Genomic DNA, 24265 nt, shown 5'->3' with positions numbered 1-24265 from the left:
GAGGAGGAGTGCAGTGTGAGGTCCCAACTTGTTACCTCACCTTCCTTAATCAGTCCAACGGTGCTGGTGACATCATCAAATTTTTATAATGTTGCCAGGATGCACATGTGAAGGAGAATGAGGACTCAACCATGTGGTGTTCCACTGTGCTTGCCCTTTCTGATGTTCTGGGGTCTTTTACTAATGACGCCCATCGTTGCAATGCACTGACAAAGCCCAGGTTGCTTAATTTGTAATGAATATAGGGCAATTAGGCAAAACGATTAAATTTGTATTTATTTTTTTAGATATCTTCAACATAAACAACAAACTGAAAATGGAGGAAAACTGTCACAAAAGTGCTACATGTTTCAATACAGAGTCTCTCCTTTAACACTCCTGAAAATACTGCCCAAATTGCGGTTGTTGTCGCTTCATGAAAAGATCAACCGCACAACGGGGTTCTTTCCTATCAGGCTGCATGTTAGTCTTGCGGGAGTTAGCAGACATGTAAGGCATGTAAGGAGTGTCTGACAGGCTTGCCGCCCCTGCCACACTCCTCTTGGCTAAAATGTTCGAAATGAATGCAATTAGATGATTACCAATGCACTAATTAGCCACTTGCGGCTGCCGAGAGATGTTTGGAGAGGAGATTCGCAAAGGAGAAAATAGTCTGGGGACCTGTGATCCCTCTCCCAAACTGTTTTATTCCCAAATAAACCAGAGAATGTGGCAGAGGACTGCATTGTTAATTTGATGGCGTCTAAGTGGATTCTTGGTAGCTCCGAATTGCTCTACCACGAATGAAGCATTTCTGCCCATACCCAACTGAGGATTTCTCCTTGACGATCAATAAGTGACGCAAGGTTGCTTTAAGACACCTTTATTATATTTTGTAGTACTAAGGATTGCAATCTGCTGTGATTGATTCCCACAGCCTTTGGTAGTCGGACTACGTGCAGCGAGTCAGTGGCAGTCTGTCCATGTTTACAGATGGCCCTGGCTGGGATTAAAGGAACCGGTCCCTCACTCGCCACCCGAGGCAATAAAAGAGGGCTGGCAGGGGGCAGGTGAAAGTAGCTGGAGATGAGATACAGCAAAAGGGGGTGGGGAAGACGCAAGAGTGAGCGCAGTAAATATTAAAGGCGGAGGTGGCGGCTCGAAAATGAGATCTGAGAAAGAATCCAAATCGGAATTCTAAATACAGTGAAAACAAAAGATGGAGATTATAAATCATTAAGAAAAAAAAAAAAGGAAAAATCTAGTGGTTGCAGTTTGCGGTGCACAATTGGTGGGATTTAAGTGAGGACGAAAGGCAGCAATGGAAGCAAGACAGACTGGGGGAGGTACGACAGAGGAGAGGTCAAGGTGGAACTGTGCAAGAAGGAACCAAAGCTTCAGACACAAAATGTATTGTGATTCATAGCCTGCAGCAGTCGCCACAACATCGCATGCCCGTGTTTGTTCATCTGGTTCAGTGAACGAGACCCAGCGTGTGTCTGATTACGTGTGTTTAAGAAATCTGATGGTTTGAGTGAGGCTGCTCGTCGAGTCGGCTTTTTTTTTTTTTTTTTTTTTAAAGCCCAATTCCAGCCACCTCAGATGAGCAGGCGATTATAGCATGGCCCTCCGAGGTCCAGGGTCTGATTGGTCTGGCCACGGTGCATTAAAGGGGCTGTAGTCCCGCCTCTGCTATAGGATTATGTACTTGCTCGGTTTCCCCAAATAGTGGTACCTTGACTAACGAGCGTCCCAATTTACTAACCTTTCGAGTTACGAGCCATCACTTTTATTTAGATTTATTTTGCTGTGGACTTCAAGCCACAATTTGAGTTCTGAGCAATCTTCACATATGCACATTAATTGGGAGGAAAAAAAGAGAGCACCACAGTCGTTTTTAAAAAACGTCTGACTAAGTCACGCCCCTTAAAAAAGTACATCATTACAAGACTACTGCAGTATGTTTGACTGGTTAGTTACACACTGCAAAAGCAGTTTATTTCTTGTTTTATTACTTTTGGTCATTATTTTTCTGTATTTAAAACATTGTGGTTCTTTTTTTTTGTGGGGGGGCTATAATAGTTGAATTACATTTCAATTATTTTCAATGGGGGAACATTTTTTTCTATATCCATGCAAGCTTAGTCATGGAATGAATTAAACTTGTACGGCAAGGTACCGCAGTACTTGCAATCCTGGAAAACTGTTGATTTTGAATCTCTTGAGATATGCATATAATCTCCCACTCTTGTAAATTGCTACAAACGCTAGAACATTGACTTCGAACGTATAAATCTGGCTTCTTGCCACTTTGTTCTGAATAATCCCCCCAAAAATTTTTTGGGAGACATAAAGCTGCCGGAAACTGAGGTGCCGACCGTACTACAGACTACCCATTTTTCAGCTATGTTGTATCCCAAGCTCGGTTTTTGGAAGAACAATCGGGTTCACTGCTTAGCTTCACAGTCCACCTGGCAGAGAGGAAGTGTGGCATCTATGAATTGCAAGATGTTTGAAGGATGAATCCTAATCGCGTTGACTGTACTTTCCCATGTTTTCTTTCTTTTACACAGGGTTGAAGATGCAGTGGCATCCCGAGCAAAGCCAGTGGGCTGAACAGCATTTTGACATCTCCTCGACCACATGCTCCCCAGCCCACAAGGCAGAGCCATTCCGTGTAGTACCCGGCCACCTACAGTGCTCGGCCGCCTACCAGTACGCCTGGGCGAACGATGACATCTCGGCCCTCACCGCCTCCAACATGCTCAAGAAATATGCCGAGAAATATTCTGGCATCCTGGAGTTGCCCGTCTCCTATCCCGAAGCCCCCACTGTCCCAGCGGGGTTGAGCGGTCGGAAGGGCGAATCGGAACCTTGGCAGGATGGTGTCTATCCCATGAGCTGCATACCGGAGGGAGTTCCCGTCCGCAAGGGAGGTGTTGCAGCAGCTTCTGAGGTGGTATCTGGTTTGTGTAGCTCTCCTGGTCTTGCCTCCAGCACGCTGAGTGAGCCCAGCTACTCCAGCAGCAGCTGTGAGAGTCACACTGCCACCACACTCCACTCATCCTCATTACCTTCTCAGGAATATGACGGCACTTACAGCGGTTCCTACTTGCACAGCAGTTACAATTCTCATTCTGTCCCTGCGCCCGCACATACTTCCCCAATGCACAGCTCCGGCCTCCTGCAACCACCTCCACCGCCATCTCACTCTACATTAGTCCCAGCATACAGCGGAGGCTCGCCAAACTTGTCTGGTTATAATTACACCCCTGCAGGATACCCTGCCCAGATCCCAGTCGGACCTGGATACAGTCCTGGAGGAGTGCCCCGACCAACCTCTTACCTCCCTTCAGGCATTGCCGCACCAACACCCCTTCCCCCTTATCCATACCATAACCATAACTTGACCCCAATCGCCCCAAGCCCTCTAAACAGTTGCTCCTCCAACTTGCTGAAGAGGAAAGCCTTCTACGCGACGGGCCAGGGAGATATTGACTCCTCTTATGCAAGCTTTGGCTATGACCAAAGTCGAAGCTCAAGCGAGAGCCCAATGTACAGAGTGGCAGACAGCAGCAGCACAAACAGGAACTGTGATAGTCCCATAGGCAATGGGTTTAAGAGAGGTTCCGAGAAGCCGTCTCTATTGTTTAATCCACAAAAGCAGTCCACGCTTCCTTCGGAGGAACAACAACAGCAGCAGCAGCAAAGAAAGTATAGCAGCCGGGCAACTCCCAACCCACTATCTCCAACAGCCTACGTCTCTTCCTCACTCGGGGGTGCTCGCATGGCAGACTTTATATCCCCACCCGTCAGTGAGCAAAATGCTGAAGATCATCGTACCCATCACTCCCGCTCAGGTGCTCCCCGCTCACGCACTGCTGAAGAGCAACTAAAAACCTGTGACCCACACCTCTTGGGCATGGTAACCTCTGAAATAGTTCAGCTGGCCCCTCCCTTGGACTGGAGTGACATTGCAGGCTTAGAACTGGCCAAAGCGACCCTGAAAGAGGAGGTTCTTTGGCCCATTCTACGCCCTGACATGTTCAGAAGCTTAGGAGCCACCCCGCATTGTGTGCTGCTGTTTGGCCCGAGAGGCAGTGGCCGGACGTTGCTAGGCCGCTGTCTGGCCGTCCAGCTTGGGGCATCATTACTTCGGCTTAGTGGGTCTACTTTAGTCACCAAGTGGCTGACAGATGGGAAGGAAATTATCAGAGCGTCCTTCCTGGTTGCTCGCTGCCGTCAACCTTCCGTACTGTTCATTAGTGAGGTGGACATGCTGCTTTCGGCGCAACTCACTGAAGAAAGTCCCATTAACAGACTAAAGAGGGAGCTACTTTCTCAGCTGGACTTACTTCTAATGGGCTCGGGTGGGGATGGAAGACAACACGTGTTAGTGGTATGCTCCACAAGCAGACCCCAAGACATTGATGAAGGGCTGCACAGCTACTTTGCTCGGCGGCTTTTTGTATCCCTGCCCGATAGTGCCGCCCGGCACCAGATTGTCAGCCAGCTCCTCACCCAATCCAAGCACAAATACTGCATGAGTGAGGAGGAGCTGGCACTGGTTGTCCAACGCACTGAAGGATTCTCGGGACTTGACCTGTCCAGACTTTGCCAGGAAACGCATGTGGGTCTGTTACACGTATCCACACAACAGGGCGTTGAGATGCCAGGTATGATTCGGCCCCTAACCTACCAGGACTTTGAGAGGGTCTTTTGTAAATTACGTGCCAGTGTATCGCAAAAAGAAATGGATATGTACACTGAATGGAACAAAATGTTTGGATCCAGACAATGAAAGGACGTGCGCTGTGTCAAGAGGCCCTTTTATATACACAGACATGTTGTGCTGCAGGGGGAAAAAAAAAAAAAAACCCAGAAAATAATACACATTGGCTTTGCAGGATTTGTCCACACGTGTGTGTATATATATGTAGTAGGGGTGTAACGGTAGGCTACCGGTACATGAATTTGATTGTGCATTTTTCACTACAAACCATTGGGTAAAAACGGGTACAGACATCATGACGCATAAACATCAGTGGAGTATGGAGGGGAAAAAACCCACAAAAACTAAAACGTCATTGAAACAGCGTCTCCCGGGCACTTCACACTGAGCCAAGGCAATAAATGTCTGCAGATTTTCAAGCATAATTCAAGTCTAAACAGTCACCCGACATCCCTGGTTTCTCGGTAGTCACTGAGGAAAATGATAAAATAAGGCCAATGTCAGATTTCACAACGTAGCCTGATTTTGAGTCCACAGCCGTGTCGCAGACAAATGTAGTGTCTCGTAGTCGATTTTGAGTAGTCTTGACATCATAGCCTGTGTGCTGACAATTCTGGGTCTTGACCCCTCAAACCAAACAAAACTCAGGAAACCTACTGTCATCTCAAGCTCTCTCACCAAGATATACTCAAAGTATGTCTGAACAGATCACAGAAATTACACAATTAAATTTCACAACTCCAGAGTTAATAAATCCCAAAACACCTTGCAGTTCATCCATCTGTAGGTAGTCGGCCCCATGCCCAGACAGCAGGTGTCACAAGGTGCCATAACTTGTAAGGCCAAGCTGACAACGATGTCCAATCAAGGAAAAGCTCTGTTGTTTTTTTCTGCAAGGTAAATACTCTAAAAAAAAAAAAAAGGATTTGGAAAGTTTTCACCTCCAAAAAGATAGTCGACTCACTGACCTCAAAGAGCATTTGCATGTGGACTAAATGTCAAGGCACATATAAAAATATAGTTTGGGTTGTTTTTTTATAGTATCTGTGTTCGTGTAGACCTATCCAAGGTGGGTTGCAAAGCATTGGCGGGGGTGGGGAGCCTGGCAAGCTACACAAAAGGTGACAATGAATGTACAGCACTTGAGATGTTGTGGATTGATAAAATATTATACAGATTTTTTCCCCCTTTTTTGTCAATATCACATTTTAAAGTCCATGTAAAGTGAAAAGAGATCTCCTACATTTGACACACCACAGAGAATCGCTTTAACAATTTTCCAAATGAATATTATTTTAAAAATGGCCATGTACAATATATTAGATGAAGCGTCAAAACTGTGAAAATTCAAGTTGTTGCCTCCATTTTCGAAATGTTGTGAATCCGACTTGCTCATTCAGATACCACTGGTAAAAAAACAAACAACCTCCCCCCCAAAACTGCTACAAGTGTTTTTCTTACCTACACATCGTATGTGTTTGAGCCGTGAAAATATTTCCACTTAAAGCCTCCGGTGGCTGGAATACGTCACACGGGGTTGTCGCGGGGGCTTTCGGTGCCATGACGAGAGCGAGCTTGCAAGCTGACGGGTGCTCCTCTCAGACAGTGCACGGGGAACCATCTTGTCTGTGGCCTCACCTCCTTACTTGTTGGAAATTAAATACGACATTGGGGTGTTGTGTAAAATTGGGGCATCTAAAAAATTGCGTTTTTGAGGTGTAGGCATAGTTAGCTATAGCTAACTACACAATGTAGCAGTAGAAATGGGACTTTGAGTATTTTAAAAAGTAACTCACAATTCCATCATTGATGCGAAAGAAGGCCCCCTATTTTTTAATAGTCGGGTGATGCTAGGGTGACCCTGAAGTGTGTCACACGCCGCTGTTTTAACCACGATGTCACTCCCCAAAAAATCAGCAAAACAGAAACTGTTCAAAAATTTTCGGCTACTGTAGATATCCGCAAGCAACTCGGAGTAAAAAAACAGCTCTCGGTATGTTTTCAGTAATTATCTTCAAACATGTGTAATGGATTATACATTGTATAATGTATTAAACAAATTCCAGTGTCTTTAATTTCTTAAAATTCTAAACAGTGTATCCCATTTGTGTTGTTTACATATTTTATAGGAAAAAGTTGAGTAGGATTTATTGGGCCAAACCACTCAGAGGACCTTACAAATGGATGATCAAAAAAATAATAATAAAATCAAAGTATATGTGACATCTAGATTACATGACATGAAAGTAAAGAGTGGAGCTTTTCTGTTTTTTTCTTTATGTCCATTATGTTGTATATTTTGGGAGAAATTGTCATCTTGCTGCACTGTCGATGTCTTCAATCATTTCATTGCCAGCAGTTATTGTGTTTTATTTCAACCTCTGTTGTTAAATATAGACGTTAAAAAAATCTAAGGAAATTTGGCAAATGAACAGTGCCACATCGTATTACGGTATGCGATGGATTTGATGGCCAGGAAAGACAATAAGGGGCAGTGCCGTGATCATACGAGCGGAATAAAGAAACAAAATCCCAGAATTCTTCTGCAAGGGGAATGGTTCAAACAAACAAACAAACAAAAACTGCCAACTTTCTTTCTACCTCAATGCTGTGGAAACCCTCGTGGTGTTTACGTTACACGGTGTTTCTTTTGAAATGTGAGGGCTGGCAGATTTAGGATAAAATGCATTGAGAAGTTAAAAAAAAAAGTGATGATTAAATGGTATGAATAGTACCACCATGTCATTTGGTGCGGTCTTCCTCAGATGACTGTACTTTTAACTTCTCATCCGAGTAGCCAATTTGCATTGAACTGATGATGATTACACAGAGACATACTGGTACATACAGTATGTATGTATAATCAACCCAATCAATTGTGGGCTACTTTGTAATGTGTAAATACCTGAGCACCTTTTTGACTTTTTTTTTTTGGTTCACTTTTTAGTTTTTGAGTGTTTTAAATTTTCTGGTATTTTCACAACACACTAGCTTAACTTTTAACCAGTGTGTGTCGTGTTTGTTGTCCTGTAAATACATGCAAATCCAAATGTGCACTTATGAGTTTTCTCCTACTGCCCTTGTTGTTGCCATTCAATGTATTTTAATATAATCAAAGGCAGCAAATGTCATTAAAAGATAGCTGATCTTGCGAGTTAACCTTGTATGCTGTTGTACAGTATTTTATTGCCTTGTCATCCACGTCGTTCAAAATCTTAGACTGAAATCCATTTGAAGAGCTGTGTTTGTATCCGTACATGAAATCTCAACGTGGGTATCTATGGTTTTGAGGAGGTTGTCATTTTTAGCAAAAATGATCGGCAGCTGTAAAAGGCGTAATTTTTATGCAGAGATGCATACTGCAGTTTTACCGAACCAAAGCCTTCAATGTAAACAATGCGAAATGTGTGTAATCCCAATCACTTATAATAAACACATTTGCCAAGCACAGTGTACTTACAGTATGCTTTCATCCGAGAAATGCAACTCCACATTACGAGTGATGTAGAATTACCTACACTGTACCGTATGCCTTTTGGATGGGCGTGGCACATCACTGTTTCTCCCATGTAGATATAAGTCAAGAGGTTAAAATAACAAATGGCAATTTTTGGAACACTATCAATAAAAAAAATTTTTTTTAAACGATGCCTGTCCCTTGTAAATACCAAATTTGCGTTGCACTTTGCATTGAATGTCATTCGATTTTACGTGCCTAATGTGATTGTCTTTCGCCACATAAACAGCAACTTCTTGTTGAAGGTAAGAAAAACAATTGATAAATTTAAAAAATATATACAAATACCAAAATCGATGCAGGGGGTGTTATGTTTGAGATGGCTCAGTATTCCTGTTTGGTGCTTTAATAAGTAGATGATGAGAAAACCATGAAAAGAGAAGTGCCTCTATTCTTTGCAGTACGTAATGTGCACGATTTTTGAATTTGAAATGTCAGAAGACGCCATCCAAAATGCCAGCATTGGAGGTCAAAGAGCAGCTTTCCAGCGGACCTTCTTCGCACTCCACTGGGCATGTTTACTGATCATTTTTTTTTTTTAAATTTCAGTCCTCACTCTTAAATCGTCAAATTTGTCAAAAGCAAAACATCTCCTGATTGCACAGCGATGTCATCATTTTTTACTACTAATTAAAATATTTGGATTACTCTTAAGACCAGTAATGGGGGTCAAGGTTGCCAATCAGTGCTGAGGCTACATACTCCCTGCGTAAGTTGTAATGCTAATTGGTTGGTAAAGAAAATACATTGTCATCAAATTAAACAGATTTAAAAGATAACCTTGGAAATCTTTTTCTGGTCAAATAACTTGCCGTGGTGCATTGCTTTAAGTAACGTGCTTCATTACATCTGAATCATTGAAAAAATGTGAAAGGTTATAAAAGGATCACAACGGTTAGCTTGATGATAGAATTCCTGCAGAGTCGTGGAGTTCATTTTTTTCTAGCATATAGGCTAAAAAGGAGCAAGTGTAAAGCCAAAAACATTTTAAATCAAGGAGGCAGACATTTGCTTTTTGTAAACACAAAGACAAGTATTCCCTACCAGTGTGTTGACAAATTCACGAAGCAATCGGGTATGTTCCGCACCTCAGAAACTGCTGCCAGCGACTGCTAATCTGTACATCCTAAAATATTCAGCGCGGTCCTATTTACATTTTGGCTTTTGGTGGAACCGGTGTCATATTTGGGTGTTTCTGTTTGATGCTCTTTGCTGCCGTGTCGTCCAGTCACCAGGCTCCGAATCTTTGGCCAGCCTAGCTAGCTGGTCATGTCATGGGTGGAGAAATTTGGTGTGGCCAGACACACCAAAAGTATTCAGAAATAGACTGACAAAACCATTTAAGGTGCTTGGTTTTTTAAAATTTCACCCTTGTTGGTAGGCTGGCTCTTCAGAGGCCAGACTATGTTTATAAAAGGAATTAAAAAGTTAATTTTGCATAACATGACCCCTACAATTGTCTTCCTTTCTATTCCCACCAGTAATAAAAAAAAGTCATGAAATGACTAGATTTGTTGCTTGATTGCATTCTCTTTCTTTTTGGATTTAGTCTCCGTGCTCCCAAGTGAAAGTGCCAGTTCATCTTCGTCACATTGGTAAGCGCACCAACCCAAATTATTTGTATTTCTCCCACCCGATTTCTTTGACATTTTATCAGGCTTGTCTGAGGTACCTGAAAGTGATTTTTTTTAGTTAGCGTTCAAAGTTTGATGTTTTATTTCAAGAAATCATTTTACTTTATAATGATCCACGCGGATTATGCAACACTCGATAGACTGTCTGTCATCTTGGTCATATGTTCAGAAAAGCTTAGGATAACTTGTTTTTTCAAAAATAAAAAATAGCACACAGTAATAAAAATTTCTACCGCTAACTAAAAAAGGAACTAATAATTAAATAATGTAGAGCTTCAAACCAAGACTGTGTGTGTGTGTGTGTACTTGTTAGTTACTTGATGGTGATGCATTCCAAAAGTGCGTCCCTGCCTCTCTGTGTCAGGTCTCCCACTAAGGTAGGCAGCGATTCCTTTCTTACAAATGCAAATGTGTCATGTATCTCTACAAAGTCGTTTATTTTTCGGTTTCGTTCATGTTAGGGTCCATTATGGCTGTTGCTCATCATCGCGTGCGTGCCGTGCGCCCGTGTACGTGCAGTAATGACTCGATCATGGGAGGTTGAAATGTAGATCTTTGTCTTAGAAGATAGATCTCATCTGAGTCGTGTTCTTGAGTCCTTCTGTCCTTCTGAGCCCGAGAGTTCCCTTCCCATTTTCTTTCCAGCCATCCCTCCTTTGCCACCTGCCTCTGCTTCCTTTTTATTTCATTCTTTATTTCCTTGTTTTCTTCTATCCCCTTTCTTTAACTGTGACAAAACGATTGAGGATGCATTAATTGGCTGCGGCATCTTCCCACCAGTCTGCTCATTTTGCGCCAATGCAACCTGCTCCAGATGAATTGAGGGACGTGCGGTGGGGGACTGAACTTTGGAGCTCTCCCGTGTGGTTAATCCACATCTCACAGTACCCTGATCCTCGGTCACCTGCATCATTAATTGAAAACAATCCACTTTTTTCCCCTTAAATATGCGAGTCTTCATTGTAGTCGAGCTGCAGTCTCATTATGACTTTTCCTCTCATCTTTATACCTTGATGGACTCGTAGCACAGATAAATACACAAAAACACTTGCTGTGCGGAAGCAAGAACTGCTCCCCCATTGTCATTTGAAGTCGAATCAGCCTTCGTGGAATTTTTTGCCTTTGGCTTCGTTTAAAGTGTGCACATAAACACCTTTACTCTAGTTATTTATTTTTTTACTCTCCTGACGACGGCATCATTAGTGCCTCTTGTCCAACGCATTCCACATAATTGGAATCAACATCTATTCTTGATGCTCTTGACCTACCCGTTGTTTTGCAGCAAACGTTGTCTTACTCCTAAGTGGGAAACTTAACGAGGAGAACACATTCCAAGTGCCTCGGCTTTGTTTCATCAGGGGCACAATACGCCTCTCTCAAGAGAACTTTGTTCTTCCTTTCTGATTTGACGATTATGACAAGAAGCCATCTGCGAGTCGCGATCATCCAATAAAACAGATTCTTATACATGATATCCCTGTAGAGTATACAGTAGCCGTTTTGTGATTCCTGTAAACTAAATGGCAAAAGTGTTGTCATCTTTTGGGGCATTTTTTTGAGTTGGTACTAAAAACTTATGTACACATCAGTAAATCAGACCTCCTTTAAAGTTAGCCAGGGCTCTGACAGGTCACGCCTGTAAAATGGGCACTTGAAGACCGCCTTCCCCTCAACCCGATTTTTTTTTTTTTTGGGTTTGACTTACAAAAGCTTGTGCAATACAGATCTTACCATGTGTTGTGATTTACGGCCATGATGTTTCAGATTTAAAAAAAAAAATCCACCTGTTGCTAAACTAGCCCTTAATGAATATTACTAAAGATATGACGACGTTACATATTGTTGTACTATTATCATTATAAAAACCTAATGTGCTCGTGAAAGAAAATGAGAACAGATTCGAAGTCAGCACAAGAAAATGAATCTTAAAGTTTCATCTCCGATTTAAAAAAACGTTCCACAGACCTCTAAGAAAGTACATTAAGCTGTTGCCATGGCAACTCCAGAGATGCTGTTTTCCTCATACCAGGGTGGACTCAAAATAAAAGCCAGTGGTCCAATTATATTGTTGTCACCCATATGAACTGGTAAACCTATCGAGGAGACTGGACGACGTTGTCCTCTCTCATCAGTCAGGCCCCCGTCTTTCCCAACCCATCCCTCCCTCCTCCTCCCCTCAAATAGCCCTAACCTCCCACCCCGATTCTCCAAGTCCTAAACGTAGCACGCGGCTTTCGCCCTGGGGCCCACCCGACTGGCAGCGGTCGATTTTGGACCCTGCAGCACATGCCAGATTCAGTCACTCCCAATCCGAAATTCTTGGAACCAAAACCTGATTCAGAGCCATTGGACTTCTCCAAATGCCCACCATAATCAGGCCATTGTCAAGTGTATGATTTTTCGCCCTCCATCAAGCCACTCAACCCTCTCACTCTCTAAACCACAGGCGTCAAAGTCAAGCCCGGGGCCTGATCTGGCCAACCTCATGTCATTTTGTGTGGCCCACGGGAGCAAATCATGTGTGTCAACTTTCATGATTTTTTTCTGAAATCTGTACCGAAATGTCAAATTGTCATGGGTAATAAATAATGTTGAGATTTTGCAGCGGTCCTCCGAGGGATGCCGTAACTCTGAAGTGGCCCGTGACAAAAAATGAGTTTGACACCGCTGCTCTAAAGGGTGTTTTACTAAGTTATCCTATTAAAGAATTTACTTGAATCTCAATCATGACTGAAAATGTCCATAAAATTTTGTGAATGCAGTGGCAGTGGTGCCTTGAGATGCCCGTCGCATGACTTACACATTTTTTTGAGATGAGTGAAGTCATTGGATACAGTTGTTTTTTGCCGATCGCGGTTAACTTTAGGCAAGAGGCGAGAGAGACCCGAGAGTGGTCGCCAGCCAATGGCAGGAGTTGGTGAACAATTCTTCAAGATTGAGCCTTAAAGCTGTTTATCGCCATTTCCGGTTGAAGTTCACCCAACATAAAATACAGAATGAAATGTTGTGTATTCAGAAGAACGGCGTAGCTTTGCCTAAAGTACATGAAGCTTAATATTAACGCAATGCAAAACACCATAGATGGGCTAACAAGCAGCATTAGGCTCACAACGTTATCACCCTCTAATTAAGCAATGTCAATTTGAACACAAATTGACATTGTACTGAGTCACTTACAGACGTAGTAGGAGTCGATGTCAACTATAATTCTTTGTTTCTGTCTGCATGACTACATCATAATTTTCTCCTGCCTCCCCAATCCATCGATCCTGTTTCTTTCTTTCTCTGCCTTCCGGTACCCCTCCTGTGTCTGTTCATCTCAACTCAACAAGTTTCGTCAGATGAGCGCCTCACGCCACATCTCGCTTTTGGTCGAAGTGTCTTCCTCTGAGGGAGTTCAATCGGTTCTCGACTTGATCCGCAGGTAATGTGCTTTAGCGATATCCTGAATTACTGCAATCTAAATAACAGTGACCTGACCGGGGACCCGTTGTCTATTTTAACGTGCACTTAATTTTGCATACACTCTAAAAGTGTCTGTTGAATTTACAGTTGATTTCATCAAGAGGTTGCACAAAATAAAGTCTGGATCCAGATGCATTTTTTAAGCACCTCTACAGTACTTTAAAAATGAATTTGATTCTGTGCAACCGCTTGACCAAATAAAATGGAATAACTTCAAAACACCATTTGTTTCCAGTGTATTGTCCATTTAGTGCCATTGTAAGCTCTTTCAAAGAGAACATACATCAATGAGAATGTTTCAAGAAGAGGGACTGCAAATGATGGTGAAGCACTGACAAGAAGCCTCACTAGACGGGATTGTGACTCACTGTCATGGGAACAATGTACGCTCAAATGCTACCTGATGGCTGCGTCTGCCGATTTAGCCTTAGGCGAGGTCACATCCACGCATGCATCCGCCTCATGCAACTGGCGGCATCTTGCTTTGACTCGTAGTGAAATAACATAATGACACTGAGGGAACGAAACGCGGTCCGCTTTCTTATGCTCGCACTGAAACAAGGTAATATTATCATTATTAAAGTCTGTAATTACATTGAATGCATTTTTTAACTGCAAAGGCATACATTTAATTCAGTAATTACAAATCAATCCACTTTATAAGACAATTGGTCAGATTTTGATGGGTATGACAATAAAAATGTCAACGACTAATCATTTAGCTCAATTAATGTTGATTTTGATCATTGTCGAATCATTTGGGACACCTCGTTTAATTTCATATTGTCCAAAACCTCCAACTCTCACTCTCTCAACAGTCAACAAGATCGGATTTCTGTAGTCCTCCATGAAAGTGGACCTTTGACTGCAAGTAAGATTTTTTTTGACCGCAAGTAAGATTTGCTCACACCCACTTTAACTTTGGAAAAGAAAAAGCGGCAATTGTATAACATCATACAAACTAAACCACTGAATCAGCTTTCAGTGACTGGTTTAATAATAATAATTAATCGTTACAATCATTCTTGGTTGCAGGCCTGATCTGAACTACCTCTGCCTCTTAGCAGCTCTACTTTAAAAAAAGAATACCACTCACCCTTTTATTAGAGTCAAATCACACAGTGAAGTAAACTTCCAACGCTGCTGACAAGACACATTCGATACAAAAAAAAAAAAGGAACGGAAAATGAATCACAAGGAGGGAAAGGTTAGTGACACCCACTCAGTCAGTACCCTTCCAGAAGACAAGCAAGCTCCCTGTCATGTCAGTCGTTGTGCTAACGCGGCAGCCCGTCCCAGAGTGACTGTGAACACTGTGGGAAGTGTCGCCATCCTGACAAACACACACACCAACAAAAGAGTGTTCCTGAAGGTAGCCTCATGTGACAAGACAGGTTGTTTTTCATCCACTGATGGATGGAGGTGGCGAGTGACACCGAAACACTCCACTGAGCCTACTCTCTTTCTTGAACATTACCCTGGCATGAGAATAATAACCCAGGAAGAATCCTATTCAATATGAAGATGATCCATCAAATGCCAATTAGAGATCAGGTCAAACGAGGACGTTTCGAGTGCCCTGAGTGCCAAACATTTGAACGGTTAAGCACGCAGTAATGGAAGAATTGTGTGATACCGCGCCAAGAAAGGCTTTCAAAGTTATTTCCTCGCCAATATGACCTACGTAACCTTCTGCTTCTCACCGCACCCATCGTATAGCTCGTCCAATGCCAAATGCGGCTTACGTTACCAAGCGGAGCTTGGGCAATCTGGCAAAGTAAGGGCCACTCTTGTGTTGCCAACTTAACGACATTGTAATGTACTAAACTACTTTTCGGACCCCTTCCAGCAATTAACCCCCCCCCCTTCAAAAAGTAGTGAAATCTATTGACTTTTTGGGGTGTTATGATCGAACTCTCCACACCAGATGATTGTGCTTGGTCCATTGTCTACAGCAGGGGTGTCCAAAATACGGCCCACCATCCATTTTTCAGTGGCCCATGGCGTACACTTAAAATGTTGTTTTTTTTTTTTAATAAAAAAAAAGAGTTGGGCAGACTGAGAAGGGAGGGTGTAAAAAAAATCGGTGCCACATTTGGTAATGTCATTTTCTGAAACATTTATTTTGTGCATGCAACATTTTTTTTCCTTCTCTACAACCCCCCACCCTCCAATTTTGCTGCTGTATACTGCAAATTTCCCCAATGTGGGAGAAATAAAGGTTATCTTATCTTATCTTATCTTTTATACTCTGTAGAGCTTTTCTAAATATACAAAGACACAAATGAATTACTTAGTAAAAAAACAGTAACGGTTTCCCCTCAAAGCGCCGGGGAGAACAAAGAGAATTGCATTTGGCATGCAGCAAAAATACCTTCTTTCACTTTCTGCTCACGTCACTTTAATGATCCTCATTTAAGGGTTTTGAAGATGGCCATCTCAGTCCAGTATGCTCTTGTTGGTTCGAAATGCGGGGATGGGATTCAGCTGGTGTTCACTGCAGGGCTGGATCGAGTCAAACATGGAGATGTGTAAAAAGAAATGTATTTGCAAACAAATCTCTGAATTCCCTTGACGTGGTCTTTCAGATTGACCTGAACCCCGGCATTTTGCGATCCACCAAGTTGCTGGAAACACCACCCAGCTTTTCTTCATCATCTTTGTCCTCCTCCCAAGAACATAAAGCGGAACTCAAATCCCTGTTTTGACTCTCCGTCATCCTTTCACCAGATCTGTGAGTTATTTCCCTTTGTATGAAATGTGACTGTATACTCGACATTGTCACAGATGCGGGGCCTGATAAAGGAAAAAATTCTTGCCGCATAGTTGGACTCAATTAGGCGTCTCGAGATCATTTCAATTAGCCAGCTGTGTTTGCATTTGCTCCTCCTGCAGGGGTGTTCTACATCCGACAGGGACTACTCAATTGCCGCTATTGTTTCCGGCTCGATTAATTAGTCACAGATAATTAATTGATCCCATTTAGCGCATGTATTTAATCAAGATGGTCACATGTAGCTTTAAAATACCCCCCCCCCACCTCTCTCTTAATTTGTGGTGAAGGTTGTTGCCATCCTAAGGTGACTCACTGTGTAAATCGGAGCTTCTATATCTGTAGTTTGGAAGGGATAATCTGACCCAAATATTTCTCGATTACTCTTCGCAAAATACCGTAGTTCAAACTAAGTCCGACTGGATGGAGAGCGTCGGTGAGCAGCCGCTGCCTCGCCGCACGTTCTCAATGGGCTTTAGGTCTTAACTTTGACTTGGCTGTTCCAACACACCCGCACACACACACACAACTTTGTTTTTTTTTAACCTACTCATCATTATTCAGTGAAAAAGTCGAGAATTTGACTTTCTGTAGCACGTGGAGAAAAAAAAAGTTCATGTCATATTTTATTTTTGTGTGGCTTGCTCACTGCCGAAGTGGCAAAATACTCATGAGTTGTACTTGAGTATACTGTGAGTACAAATACGCGTGTATAAAAATACTCTCTTAAGTCAAAAAAAAGTACTTAGGTACACATATAAAAAAGAACTTTTACACTAAATCTTTTTTACCATAACTTTGTTTTGATAACTTGTTACAATGGAATCTAGAAGAAAAGAGTTTCCTCCTTTTATTTACCTGGCCTGGTTCTCGCACTGGAGGTGCAACCAAAGTGAGGTGATCCCATCGCATGTTCTATATTTATTGCCATGCGACGATTCAACTTTGATTTTAAATTGCAGCCTTGGCTTTTTCATAATGCAACAAACTGTTTTGACATTATGAAAAAGCCATCATCATCAAAGAAAGAAAAAAAAAAGACTCACATTAGCCCCCACTGATGACACTGAGATGCCATTCTGCATTAGACTATCTATCATTAAGTTCCCGATTTGTAATTCCCTCATCTTATCATGCAATTATGAAGTCTGTGGGAAAAAAGCCGCTCATTGGAATCCTTGTGAATGTCAATTGATTGTGCGGAATTTGTATGGGAATCTATTCGGTCCGAGCCAAAAGAGCATTATCGATCAGATGAACGAAAGGCCGCTACGCTGGTCCTCCCGCCTCACAAAGGTTAAGGTGAAAATTCATTTGCTTGTTTGTCAGTTCAATCCTGCTCTAAGGACTTGCAAATAATTCAAATGGGAAAAGTCAATGTGACTTTCATCGCCTGTTGCCCCCCCCCCCCCCCCCCCCCCCCCCACCCACCCTTCACTGGATTGTGTGATCTATTGGCTTCGCAATTGTGGTTGCTGAATACAAATGGTTACGAAAGGTAACTTTGGACATGATTTAACCACCACAGCTGTGACGGGTTCAGTTGCGCTTGTGGTCATAAGTCAACGTTGAGTTTGTGATTGGTCACATTGTGTGGCATGAGTTAGCACTGCTGCGTCACAGCAAGAGCATTTTCATGGGGGTTCCGTTTCACACTTCAGACTTGAGCTTCTATGTGCAGACTTTAAACGAAGGCAGTAGGCGGGGGACAACCTGAACCGGTTGGCAGCCAAACGCAGGGCACACATAGACAAACAACCATTTGCGCTCACAATCACATTTTAGAATGCCCTATTAACCTTCTGGGCATGTACATCTTCCTCCTCCATTTCTTCCATTTTTGTTTTAGTTTTATTTTCTAATGTGTTTATATCATCAATCAATCACATTTCCATTCATTTCAATGAGAAACGATTTCACTTCATGCCGAGCTTGATCAAAGAACAAATTAACGCTCATTGCGCTCATTGTTGGGGCATGACTAATTATTCTGAGATGAGAGGGCTCAACATTTGTTTGGAAGCACTCTGGAAAGGCATGGCCATTGCCATTCAAGGATCCTCCTCGCCCCACTTCCTGTTTTTGGCCTTCTTTGTATCATCTTGCTGTTCAAATATTTCATTCTCTTTATTTGCAAAAGGCTTGCATTTAAAGGCCTTAATCAAAATGTGTCTGAATTCCATTGATGTCGCACACATTTTATTTATGCTCATTCCAGTCATATTGAACATTTGCCTGTGATTTTGTCGAATCTATCACGACGGTATTTTCCTTGGCCACAGGCACCCAGTCGCTGCTGACTCGTATTCCACAATGGCCGAGATCTTTTGAGTATACACGCGAGGAAGAGGAGAAGGAAGGTGGGGGTGGGGCTAAAACGAAATCACTCTAAAGTCAAGGTGCATCCGTGTAGTTATTGTATGAGATGGTTCCTGTCAACGATGACAGCTTGAAACACTTGACCCACAAAAATGAATTCTTTGCCAGGGCCTAGTGACAGCTTTGAGTAATTCAGTCTTTTGAAACGTCGCGGCAGATGGAGAGGGAATGTAAGGAGAGGGGGAGTGACGCGGAATTTGATAGAGCGAGACAAGAGGGAAGACGAGCGAAGAGAGGAATGAAAATAAGCCAAACAAAAAGAATTTATATATGCAAGGACAACAGGGAAGGATTAGCGTCACGATAAGTATTCATCTGACCATAAATAACAGCTTCTGGCTTGCTGTAGGTCACCTCCTCTCCATTGAACCTTTCGCAAAATCAAATATGGTTTCATCAGGGTTTTTTTAAAAGCCTTAGAAAGCTAAAGCTGAAAGGTAAAATGCAAAATAAATAACAATAATAAATGATATTTAATGAATGATGCACTTTTCATCAGCACAATCTCAAAATGCTACTGACTGAAAAAGTTAAGCAATCAAAAACATGACCTGAATAGGAAAAAGCAACAAATATCATATTAATCATAATGAATTGTTTTTAAAAGAGTCCAGGGTGTTGGTAGCCCTCACCCGGGTTGAAAGGCTATTCCCGAGTCGTGCTGCGGCTACACAAAAAGCTCACTCTCGTGTGGTGGAGAGCTTGAGAGGTGTTCAAACGGCAAGATTTGGTCCGGTGCAATGCCGGACCAAAAGTTGGGGCGTGGTGGGTTCTCGGAGAACGGTCGCTGCGGGTCCTTGGGTAGATTTATTGGGGGTAGCAGAATTTTGTCATTGATCCACGAGGAAACAAGTGGCCAGCGCGGTGAATTTGAGGATGGAGCTGATATGTTCTCGTTTATGGGCCCTCCACGCTCTTTTGGATGGATTGCAGCTTCTGGGCGGGCTTGCCGGGTTTCTCGATGAAGAGCCCATTCCAGTCATCAAGGAAATGAAGACATGGACCAATTTGTTTTGCTATTCGGAGGGATAGAGTAGAACGGAGTCTTGAGATATTGTGGCGACTGTATAGTACGCTGATGCTTTACATAACTGCTTCATATGGTCCTAGAAGGTCAATACTGTAGTCATTAGTGATGGTGTAGTTGTACATTTGCCTGACTTGGGTGCAGGCGTTGTGGGTTCAATTCCCTCTATTTATATTTGACAAAAGAAACACCTTCTCATGACTTATACCACAAAGGTAAAAACAAGACGTTATAAAGGTTAAGAGCTTCTTTAGATGTTTGTTATATATATATATATATATATATAAACGTGTGTGTGTGTGTATATTAAGAAAATCTTTATTAGCCTCGCAATGGAGAAATTCCCAATTCACAGCAGCAAAGTTATGAAAGGTATATATACATATACAGTATACTATATATATATATATATATATATTATATATTATATATTGCGCGTCGTCCCGCACGCGGTCTGTCCTTCCGTCTGTCCCTTTTCAAAACGTACCTACTTCACCGCGCCGCCACTGCGCCGCTCAGGCAGTGGCTCACTACGATCGCGCGGGCATCTTAGCGAATGTTGTCTAACCACAAGCATTGCAATGAAATTGTTAGTTATTTAGTAGAGCTAAACATCTCTTTATTTTCGCGATAAGCAATGAAGATGAACAAAAAGTTGAACCAAGCAACAACACTTTTGTGGGCCGAAGGCCCACCTTACCAGCCTTCCGCAGGAATTGGCTGATGAACCAGCTAGTATATATATATATAAACAAATCTGTGTATCTCTTCAGTCGGTTCAAAATCAGGTATAAAAAGAGATAGGTTAACAGACTTTGAAATCCATTCTTCAAGCGGATAAAAATGTCACTGAAATTGAAAGAATACGCATTGAATCACATCATGATGCAAGTTGGTCCTCTCATTTTTCTGACAATTGGTGCACGCTAGGCACAGTGTATGGAGCAGCGCTGTTGTCTCCCTTCAAATATGTTCACTCAGAGGTCATCCAAACTGCAAGGACACTGACAATTATTCACATTGTGCTCTGCGAAATACTTCATTTAAAAGAAAAAGGAAATTAAATAACCCCTGGTTATGAAAACAAACTGTGTATGCTGAAAAACTGACAGCTTTTATTAAAGGACTGACTTCTCTTTGAGATCATCAGAATCTACTTGTGTGATGATGTCCGTGAAAACTTTTGAATGCTAATAGCTCGACAGGCAGCGTGCGAAGACAAGATCGGCGGGGAAAAAAAAGCTTTGAGTGCGGCGCCGTCCTTCAGATGGCTGATGGCTGCACGGTGCGCTTTGTTGAAATTAGCAGAACTTGGCAGCGATCAACATCCTCAAATAACGACATCTCTAATGCTCTGTGTTCTTTGCAGCCCTTGAACTTAAAACACAACACACAAAAAAGGGAGAGCCACAGGAGCGACTGAAGCCATACATTTGAGCAAAGGAAATTCATAAAAGTTAAGAGCTTAAAATATAAAACAGGTTTGCCGGTGGAAAAAATAGCTGTCGGGTGAACTTTTAACCTTTTGAAAAACAGGGTTTATCATGACAGACAACCACCAAGAACAGGAAAAAAACATCTTTAGATATGATGGAATGAAACGATGCAAGACATGAGAGGACTCCCAAGACAGCAGTGATATGTGGACGGTGGGGGGGAATACCGGTATATAAAATCTTCTGTAAAACATTTGTTTCTGGAATATGAAATATTTTAGATGTTGAACATTCTTATTTTGTGGTACTTATGTATTTGAATGTATTAGTATAGGCACTTCTAATAGTCCCCATAGGACTTGGCCACGCTCCCTTAAAGGCACACCTTGATGGCATTTCAATTAATATATGTTTGGGAAAATTGATTTGCTATACAAGTGACAAGAGTTCCAAACTGGATCAGGGAATAGAGTGAACTGTAAAGGTAACACTGAACTGTTTTTTTTAAATTGTTCATGGCAGGGTTTGAATGTGCAACAGTAATTCTAAGAAACCCTTCCCATTGTTCGAACCGTGTGTACAACCCCAAAATATACACACATTAAAAATAAATACATAAAGAAAAAAGAGGGGTTAAAAAGGAAGCTCAGTGAGTGAACATGTTTTTCATATAGTTGCGCAACAGGGCGAAGTGACCTTAAATCTCCAGTGTGGGTTCACATTAGCTCTCGTGGTATATTCCTTCTACAATAAGGCGAATAGTGATGTTTTACTGAATAGTATCTCTCCCCCTCTACTCCCTCCCCAAGTTTCAACTGCAAAGAAGACAATATACGCTACTGTGGTAGAAAAGTATGTGTACAGTCTAATGTAGAAAATTAAATGTTACATGATTCAATCATAAAGAGGTGAGGAGGGTGAACCAAGTATTTCTGTGATTATTTGAAATATTAGCCAACTCGTTTTTAATTCTGAATATAGTGGGATTATACATTGGCTGTAACACAGGCCAAGCCCAGCCACTGTTAATTTTGAAGGTACACACCTTTATATGCACTTAAATTTTTAATAACTTTATATTACAGTGCTGTATTTCATGCAGCATGACTAAAATTCTTATTAGACTTGATGCAGTTTCATATCTATCAGTGGCGAGGCTGATCAGTTTTCAGCCACAAGCCAACTGACGGCATCGCCATATTACATGACTCTAAATTGGACTCGGCTGGTTAAATCAAGGCCTTAACATGCAATTTCGCTATCACCAAAAGTTTTTTAATGTCTTTGCTCTTCGTGGTGCAGCGGTTTCTTAATTAATACCAGGGGTTGCTTCCCATGTGACAATGAGCTTGCTGTCTTCAAGAAATACTGTGAAAACAGGTCACATTAATTACTGATAAAGGACCAATTATATTTTCTTCAATTTTCACGTCCATCTTTTGTTTGGTCAAGGTGACATTACTAAAATGACAACTAATGATGAGTTTCGATGAATCCTTGGGCGGATTAACTCATTCAATCCCCATGATGTACAAATACGTCTTGAAAACCCGCTACGGCCGCCTACCCATGATGTATTTATACGTCTTTTACGTTTTGGTTTTTTTTTTCTTTGTCATAGAGTGCAGAAGGGTCTGACGCAGCCTCTGACTCCAGATCAGGTTTGGCTGCGTTGTAAATAATTTAAAATGTGTCCAGCAGGTGGCATCAGGTGTAAGGAATCAGCCAAGATCATACTGAAGAACAAGTAAAGTAGAGGGGGAGGAATGCATGGGCGCAGTTGTGGAGTAGCGTTGAGTTAGTCGAGAGTGCATTTGAACCAGTTGCAATGGAGAGGTCAAAATAATTAACCCGAAAAGATTCCTTTCGGGGAAGAAAATCTCCCAGGACACTTTCATCCGCGCAAAAATAAGAAGACGCCATCAAGAGGCTTCGTGTGAACGAACACCGTCTGCCTCATGCAAACGCCACACCGCAGCCAAAGTGCCTTTGCAAAAGCAAGCAAAGTGAAACCAGAATCCTGTGTCAAAGATATTGTGTGTCCTATCAGGGCAATTGTGTCATTTTGTATCACACACAAAAAATAAATATGCATAGATTGCAGGGTAAAGGGGAGAGACATGCACACGCATGAAATTGCAGGGTGGAAGGGACACACGTGTAAGCAAAGCACTCCTAGGTTTAGCCAAGTAAATTAGCCTTATTCCGAATATGTTTGTGGGCAAGCTTTTCTGCACTTAAGCCTCACTGGTACGAAACTTGCAAGCACACATTGTCTTGGGCACTTGAGTGTTTAGATCTGGAGTGCTGAAGACTGGCTACTGCATGGGATAGATCTGCCCTGACAGCTTGATTAAGACCAAGACCAAAATGTGCTTTAAAAATATGTACAATTCCTGAATCTAGTTTCATTTTGTCCAAGACAACACACAAAAATGGAAAAGAAATGTCTGTCTCATGGTTTGAAAATCCTTTTGGGTGCATATTTTATTATGAGAAATCCAAGTTCGGACATTTTGTTTCACAAAATACCTGTTCTCGAGAATAAAATACAGGGGAATTATTTTTTTTTCATGATCTGCTTTCCAGTCTGTTATTGAGAGTGTTAATTAGAGCTGTTGATGTTTTAATCATTTCGGGGGGGCTCAATGTCATGTGCCGCAACTATCTAACCAAAAGCGTATCTCATTGTCTCGGACCAAGCTGTTGGCCTGGTGTTTTGAATGCTAAATAAACTCATAATGAGGAGGATATAAAACCAACAAGGTCTGAATTGAGTTTTTGGACGAACGTGCTGCAGCATTTTGAGATAAGGAAGAGACGTGCACATGTGTGTCGTCAACTAAATATTCTCTCCTGTGAAATTAATTGCCTTCATTTCTCAATCATAAAACGTCTCAACCCGCAATAATCTCAATCCAGTTTTCCTGCAACGAGAAAGCAACCTGTTAAATGTACAGTGATTCCTCGCCTCTGTGTTTCGCTTTTTTTTCAAAAAATGTTTTGAAAAAATGAATTTGAATGGATGTAGAAAAATCCAGCCATGTTGTGGAAATATGTGTTGTTTCATATTGATGCGCACGAGAGAGGTTTCCTGCATGCCAAACAAAGACCTGACGTGACTCAGAGGTTTTGTGACGACTGTACCTGTATTGTACTGTCAAAAACGGCAAGTGATTGGCTCCTGGCGCGACATCGACCAATGAGAGCACAAGTGGATTTATCCCATGAGCTGATTGGCTGCGCACATCGCAAACGTCACTCAGCATTTTCCTTTGTCTCTTAGTACGGAGCCCCGAAGGGGACATGGGAGGGGGAAAAAA

General features: G+C 42.1%; 2 protein-coding genes across 2 annotated transcripts in view; one reads left to right on the top strand and one right to left on the bottom strand.

The window, feature by feature from the left end:
• Positions 1 to 24265, bottom strand: part of LOC127596313 (uncharacterized) — a 747551-nt gene that overhangs the window by 715486 nt on the left and 7800 nt on the right. The gene's annotated exons all lie outside the window — the stretch shown is intronic.
• Positions 2552 to 6137, top strand: LOC127596303 (fidgetin-like). Its single transcript, XM_052058612.1, has one exon. The coding sequence runs from the start codon at positions 2561 to 2563 to the stop codon at positions 4778 to 4780; it is 2220 nt and encodes a 739-aa protein (XP_051914572.1). The 5' UTR covers positions 2552 to 2560; the 3' UTR covers positions 4781 to 6137.

The sequence above is a fragment of the Hippocampus zosterae genome, chromosome 2 (assembly GCF_025434085.1).
Source record: "Hippocampus zosterae strain Florida chromosome 2, ASM2543408v3, whole genome shotgun sequence".
Taxonomy (NCBI): Eukaryota; Metazoa; Chordata; class Actinopteri; order Syngnathiformes; family Syngnathidae; genus Hippocampus; species Hippocampus zosterae.
Note: the sequence above shows the minus strand (reverse complement) of the source record. Positions and strands in the feature narration are given on the sequence as shown.